At 45.1% G+C, this 7,382-nt stretch overlaps 1 protein-coding gene across 1 annotated transcript; it reads left to right on the top strand.

Moving 5' to 3' along the window:
- Positions 1-398: 398 nt before the first annotated feature.
- On the top strand, positions 399-6,582 carry GEM (GTP binding protein overexpressed in skeletal muscle). The gene is made up of 4 exons (XM_009493519.2): positions 399-732; positions 3,854-3,930; positions 4,411-4,615; positions 6,305-6,582. The coding sequence occupies exons 1-4, from the start codon at positions 399-401 to the stop codon at positions 6,580-6,582; spliced, it is 894 nt and encodes a 297-aa protein (XP_009491794.1).
- Positions 6,583-7,382: the final 800 nt, after the last annotated feature.

Genomic DNA, 7,382 nt, shown 5'->3' with positions numbered 1-7,382 from the left:
TGTAGGTGCTGCCTGTACCGTAGGCTGCCTCTCAGCAGGGATGCAGCTCCCATGCAGAACAGCTCTGGTGAACGCTGCCCCTTCCTTCTCCTCCTGGGACATGCCTCACCCTCTCCAGGTTTGGGCTGCACCTAGCACAGCTAAACAAAGATAGGATTTTGCATGTGAGGATGGTATCATCCCTAGGAAAAAGCCTCTGACGTACTAACTAGAAATATTTTTTTGTGTACCAGCAACTATGAAAGAGTGCAGAAAGTCTTATTTTTCTTTTGTTGTATACTAGATCCCTATAGAAGAGCAGGATGTGCTGCCTTGAAGTTAATAAGAGGCGTTAATGCACTTCTAAATGTTTTGTGGGTAACGCGTGTGGTTTCCTTATTTCTCACTAGGAGTAAAAAATGACCCTCAACAACGTTACCATGCGTCGCACCCACAACAGCAGCCTGCAGCAGCAGCAGCAGCGATGGAGCATCCCTGCTGATGGAAAGAATCTGCTGGTCCAGAAAGACTCCAATGAGTACAACCCACAGAAGCGATACACCATCAGTCCCGATGAATACTACAGAAGGAGCTGGTCCTCGGAGTCATCCGACTCCGTCATCTCCTCTGAGTCCGGCAGCAATTGCTACCGGGTGGTGCTGATCGGGGAGCACAGCGTAGGCAAGTCCTCGCTAGCCAACATCTTTGCGGGGGTGCATGACAGCATCGACAGCGACTGTGAGGTGCTGGGAGGTAGGTTGTTATGCCCTGGAGTGTTTGTGTTTGCTTGCAATCATCCCTGCCAGTAGTGATTGGCACAGAAAATCAGAGAGGCCATTTAATCAAAAATTGAGGTAACAAACATTTGGATCTGATCATCAATTTCAACACATGCATCTGTCTTAAGGAAACAAGAAAGCAAAATAAGATGAGTAAGATACTAACAACGATCAAAAGCCTCCAAAAGAGAGCAATTCAGATTCTCATGCTATTTCATTTCAAAATACCTGTTGGAAGCTGCCTCGTTCCTGCCTGTGATGATGCTACACAGGAGGCTGGTTCAGCTTTCATGCTGGTCCAACATTTCTGTCACCACTGGCTCTGCGGGGCTGACTCCAGCTTTCTGTGGGGGAGAGAAAATAACTGAAGGTCCTCGTGGTCTATGAGAATGAAATGCTTAGAAATAATAACCTGAGTCTTTCAATCATGTCCAAAATATTTGCCATTAGAAGTCATCTCAGCCTTTCTGTATAAACACGTTTCCTCAGCATAAGCTGTATGGAGTTTGAGTAAAATACATCTCCTCCTCATTTCATGTTACTTGCCCAGCACGGGTTCCCCCAGGGGAAAAACAGACGAAGGTCCTTCATCAGTGTAGGAAAATTCCCATTGCCCAGATGGGGGGAAAAGGCCCAAGCTGCAGGGCTTTCTTTGACGCTTCCCCCTCGCTACTGTCCCCTGCTTTAGTTAGAGTTGTGCAATGTTCTTTAATCCCAAAGGTCAGATCATGCAGAAGGTGAAGCTGTGGCCTTAAGCCCTGAGCTATATTGTGTGCGAGATGTTGATGTGGAAGGGTTGCGCTGCAACAGAAATCTGCTGTGGCTCTAAGGAGGCAGATGCTGTCGCCTTTGGGGGACATGCAGGTTGCCAGCTGGTTTTGCTCGCCAGTGTGCAGGACTCTCCTCATCTTTCCCGTACCCCTTCCCTCTCCCATACTCCCTTGGTGTGATGGTGCCAGTGCTAGCACAGAGAGTTTCTGGGCTTCTCTTCCAGCCCTCAGTGAAGCACGGGCAGGACAGCTTTTTGTGTCTTTACCTCTCTGATTAGGAGAGGTTTTACCCAGGATTCAATACAGCCCAGCATCAGGAAGGTTGGATCCACATTTTCCTTGCTCGCTCTTACAGACAGGGGGCACAGGTCTTTGCACCTTTGGGGATTTGAAGTTCCCCATGGGGCAATTACTCTGAATCAATTATTCAGGTGTGCTTTGCCTTCAGCTTCTACCACTGACTTTTCCCATAATCCCACCAGCTCCTCAGCCTGGAGTATCTCTGATAAAAGGTTTCCTAGTGCTACACCAGGGAACTCGAGTAGGACCCTTGGGCAAGCAATCAGAAAAGGCAGCTGATTTGCTTTGCACACCCTTGTCAGACGGCTTCCTTCTCCTCCACGCAAAGCTGTGTGGTTTCCTCTTTCCTTCGCACTCCCAGCAATATTGCTTGGAGTGTAGCCAAGGCCAGCTCTTCTGAGGTATCAGAAAACTTTCTATTGTTATATTTCTCTCCTTTTTTAGTGTCAGCTTTGAAATAAGCACGAGATGAACTAATTGCTCACTTTCAGTGTGTTTTATATCCTATGGAAGTCCTTTAGGATTGACCAAGGTGTAAATCAGTGCTGAATATGACCATTTGGGCATAATATTTTCAAGGAGTGTGGTTACGTATTTGGAGCCTCTCCATGTGTAACAGAATGGAGAAGCAGTCCTCTGGATGTTGTCCTCTTGTGTATATGGAGCTTGTTCCCACACAGATGCTCGATCAGTCAAAGAAACTATTCTCCAAAATTTAGCTTGCAAACTGGAAATACTATTACAAGAGGGGACGGTTTCAGGGTATCCAACTCACAGAGGGAATACAGCTGCTTTTATGGACTGGCTTTGCAACTCACTGTAAGATCAATCTAACTCGCAAACACAAATGTCACGCTATTGCGCCTGCAAGGGAAACTGCTCCTCTTGATCAGCTTTGTGTTTTTAATCTCTCCATTTTAAGCTGTGTCAAGCCTGGGGTCTTTCTGATTTTATTTAAATTGAGTAATATTTTTGGCTCATTCTTTTGCATGGATGTAGATTCCTGGCTTCAAGGAAAGGCTCTGATTACAATTTAGGGGAAAGTTCACTGCATTAATGCCCAGCAGAAGTTTCATGAGGCAAGGGTAAGACAGTCCTATCTACAAGCATGGCTGGGACAGAGCCCTTAAACACTGCAGTGAGAGGCGTGGTTTGCTCAGAACCCCAAAGCCTGGCTTTTTTCCCTGACCAGCAACACAAGACTAGAGATGGGTCCAAACCCCATATTGCTAATCCAAATGTCCCCAGGTTTGGGGGAAAGAAGGAAGATTAGTATTTGAAGCAGAAGCTAGACTGAGATTTCACAGCAAGGGCTGATCGAAATTATGAGTGGGAAGATCTGTCTCCCCAGATCTAAGCAGAACTTTTGTCACATGGCATTTATAATCTAGGTATGAATTTTTGTGGCCTCAGTACAAAACAACTGAACTTCTGTGGTTTGTTGATTCCTTTGCTTTTTGACATCAAAGGTAATGTGGGAAACCGTGAAATGGGAGAGAATTAGGACGCAGCAGAAGTCTCAGCCTCTAAAGCTCGACAGCTCTTGTCTCACAAAACCCTGTCCTCACTGCTTGGTAGGCTGTTAGCTGTATTACTCTCAGCAGCAGTGACTGTTCACCCGTAAACTGTCCCTGCTAAAGCAAAAGCAAATATTTTCCATTACTCAGCCTTGCTGGATTCTGCTGCTCCCATGGGGCAAATGTTCAGCCTTTGGTTATTTCTTCCACTGGTTCTATTTTCTCTCTCCGACATAAGATAAGGAGAATATCAGCCAAAATAATGAACATTTCGTTTCCTGATCTTGCAGCCTCCTTCATATATCATGGAAAGTAAGACAACCAGTAATGAACAGAGGGCAGGTTCAGTGCTGATGGAAATGAGGAAAGAACTGAATGTGAGCCAGCATAAAATTTGGCTCAATAACTTGAGTTGTGAACAAATTATACGTATTTAACTACTTAGTTTTTGTAATGTACATGATGCCGCAAAATAATGTATTCCCAACATTTCTGCTTTTCTTTCCAGAAGACACATATGAAAGAACTCTGATGGTGGATGGGGAAAGTGCAACAATTATACTGCTCGACATGTGGGATAATAAGGTACTTTTATTCGTTCTAGTCAAATGCCAAAAGAAAAGTGCATATGAGTGAGTGCTAATATCAAAAGTAGGGATCTTTTGGGAAAGAAAGTAGGTGTTTTCCATACTTCAGCATCAGGGAAAATACAGGATTAACCCTACCCCTGCACCAAGCCAAGCATGCCTAAAGGCTCTGCAGTGTGAGCCTGAGAAGCACAAGCTTTCTTTATTTTTTTAATGATAAAACAAAACATTCAAGCCATTTTCCAGACCGTGTTCATTCCATTCTAAAGCCAGCACAAAGAAGTACTTGGGGCAAGTTTTGCCCTCCTTTGTGGTGAAGTATTCATACCATCACCACATTGGAATTACTTTCAGTATAACTGATTCAAACCGTACCCATTACAGTTACAGCAGGAATGTATTTGGATTCTATAACATTATACTTTCTAAGTAAAACCTGTTCTGGCCATAACAATGTCTGACTGTTTCATTTGAACAGCGTGAGGGAGAATGGATTCGAGACCACTGCATGCAAGTGGGAGACGCATACTTGATTGTCTACTCCATCACAGACCGAGCCAGCTTTGAGAAAGCCTCTGAACTCAGAATACAGCTCCGCAGGGCACGCCAGAAAGAAGACATCCCCATTATTTTGGTCGGCAACAAAAGTGACCTTGTCAGGTGCCGCGAAGTTTCAGTGGCAGGTAAGGAAAATGATGAGGATAAAGCTGACATAAACATTAAGAGTCATCTAGTAGCTTTTGAATGAAATGCAGAGCTCTGGCTGAGGGAGTACGCCGTGATCAGGACTGGGCAATAAAAGAGCAATAAAACAGCAGAGGACTGGAACACAGGGCAGAGGACTGGGAGGGGTCTGCCAGGTCCTTAAGCCTCCCTTGGTAATGCTGTTACATGTCAGATAATCCCTTTTGTAAATTTATTAAGTACCATCATAAAAGCAACTTGAATTTCTTTCCTTCCAGCTCCTAGTGTAAGACCACTGCGGTATGTGATTCCTCTGGTAGCTGGAAACCCTTTGGATTTCTAATAGATGTTTATGCATAACATGTTTAGCCCCTTTTATTCTGCTGCCAAAGATTATCTCTTCATTTAACCAGTTCCCTGATGAATTAAAATTCCCTCTCACCCTTCTTTTTGCCAGTCTGGGCAGGGACTGCGCAGCCTTTCAAGAGAGGTGTCCTTGCTGCCTTGCTTTGGGATGCTAAACCAGCCCACCCTCTGCTGCATACAGAAGAATAACCAACCTGTACCATTCTCCCAAAGCCCAGGGAGCCCTAAACCCATAAACAGGAGTAGGGAGACTGCTGGGAAAGCTGCTGTCAGCTCTGCAGCCAGTAAAATCTCCCCCTGGAGAGTCTTTCTTGAGGCTTAGGTGACAGAACATAACACACAGCAATACATTAGGTTATCTCATCTTGGCCCATTAGAAGCATGGGTTCCTCTGCTCAGCATTTTCTTCTCTCTTCAGCTGTTCTGCTTTTCTACCTCCCAATTGATCTAGACTTTTTTTTTCCACTGGCGATGTGCACAGTTCCGGATGTGCACAGTTCCTCTGGCCCCTGTCACAGCTGCGCCAAGTGAAGAGTTTGAACCGAGGAGTACATCAGGAGCCCAGTGATGCCTATTTGCCTTCTCATTCCTCTCTGCCCCTCTTGAAAAGTCTTTTGAAAGATGGCAGATGCGTTCATGTCATTTCAGTCATCCTGGTGATGAGTTCATGGCAAGCCACAAGACAGACTAAATTGGTTTGCGTGTGAAAGGCAGCTGTCAAGTTTAGCTTAGGTTCGTGTAATTAAGGATAAGAACTATGATTTCGGATGTACCTCCAAAGCCGTAGGCATAGTTCTGCCTTTATTTAAGGGTTTTGTACATGCGTCTGTTCATGCCAAAGTTGCTACTGTTCCAAGGCCCTGGTTTACACCCACGACCCACGGAGGAGGCTGGGCTCTGCCTCCTCTGGGGACAAGAGCTGTGCTGTGCGCATGGAGGGTGCTGTCATCACCCTTTAATGTGACTTGAGGGAGTCTACACGTAAGATGACCAAGTAGTTTTGAGTCATGGCTGACCTCTCAGCCTTCAGTGTCTCAGCATGAGTCGGTCAACCCCAGCTCCCTTCACAGCCAACGGCAGGGACTGGGCTTTTCCAGGAGGGGATTCACCCCCACTCCTTGCTGGGCAGGGATTGTGACACAGAGCAGATGAATCATGGGCTAGCAGGCAGCATTAGGTGATTAAAGACTTATCTGTGCCTATATTAGGCTTGAGGAATTCCCCGCCGGTGGCGCTGGCTCCCCGCACGTGGCAGCCTGCGGCTGCTTTGCCTCCCCCCTGCTCATGACACCTCGTGACATATCCACCTTGCAATTTTGCAGAGGGACGAGCCTGTGCCGTCGTGTTTGACTGCAAGTTTATCGAGACCTCGGCAGCCGTGCAGCACAATGTGAAAGAGCTGTTTGAAGGCATCGTGCGGCAAGTCCGGCTCCGCAGGGACAGCAAGGAAAAGAACGAGAAGCGGCTGGCGTACCAGAAACGGAGAGAGAGCATCCCCAAGAAAGCCAGGCGGTTTTGGGGCAAAATAGTTGCCAAGAACAACAAGAACATGGCCTTCAAACTCAAGTCCAAGTCTTGCCATGACCTATCGGTACTTTAAGAACGCTGGACTCTGCCAGACCTTGTGGCATTTCGTGGACATTATCTAACTATGTCATGGGACAATCAATCAATCTATATTAGATTGGGCTATCAAAGTGACTTAGGTTCACAGTTATGATCGTGATGGTACGTGCTGGCATAAGAACAGCACACTGCATGGAAATATCTCTCGTTCTTTTTTTGTTGGTAGTTTTAAAAGAAAAGTATAGACCAGAACGACCCGAAGTTACACTGGGAAGTGTTCTGGAATATACCTGTTTTTCCTCCTCTCACCTTCAGATAATAGTGTAAGAACCTTGAACTGTCATGATTTGGGAAGTGATTACTACAATCTTTATTCTTTCTCCTTGTTATTAATATTTCTTTTTTAAAATTGTGTAAAGAATTGATGAACTGACTGGGGATTGGTCCTTTGCCAGTTGGCTGGTCAGGCTTGAGCACCCACAGCTGAAAAATCTGCATTTTTGTAGAGTAACCACCAAGACACCTTTTCTTTTTTTTTTTGTAATTTCAAGGATTGGTTTTAATGAGTTTACACATCTCTTACTTTGAAAATATTTAACGGAAAAATCCTATAATCAAATTTTCCTCTCATATTTTCATATTATGGGACTGTTTAAAAATCATAGTAAAATTAAAATGAAAGTGCAAGTTGTATCAAAGTGCATCAAGTGCAGGATGCCAAACCTTTATAAATCACCTGAGCTTTTTTAAGAAACCACATGGACTTCATGTATCCAGCCTTGGTCTTTCTCTACGCCAGAGCTATGCTGTATTTATTGTTGTGCAAAATAACAA

Source organism: Pelecanus crispus, chromosome 2, assembly GCF_030463565.1.
Source record: "Pelecanus crispus isolate bPelCri1 chromosome 2, bPelCri1.pri, whole genome shotgun sequence".
In the NCBI taxonomy this organism is placed as follows: Eukaryota; Metazoa; Chordata; class Aves; order Pelecaniformes; family Pelecanidae; genus Pelecanus; species Pelecanus crispus.
Note: the sequence above shows the minus strand (reverse complement) of the source record. Positions and strands in the feature narration are given on the sequence as shown.

What these genes read in the sequence shown, in the direction of transcription:
- GEM (XM_009493519.2), top strand. Translation starts at nt 399, where the DNA reads ATGACCCTCAACAACGTTACCATGCGTCGCACCCACAACAGCAGCCTG. An exon ending in TCGACATGTGGGATAATAAG is followed by an intron (nt 3,931 to 4,410) that starts GTACTTTTATTC and finishes TCATTTGAACAG; the next exon opens with CGTGAGGGAGAATGGATTCG. An exon ending in CCGCGAAGTTTCAGTGGCAG is followed by an intron (nt 4,616 to 6,304) that starts GTAAGGAAAATG and finishes GCAATTTTGCAG; the next exon opens with AGGGACGAGCCTGTGCCGTC.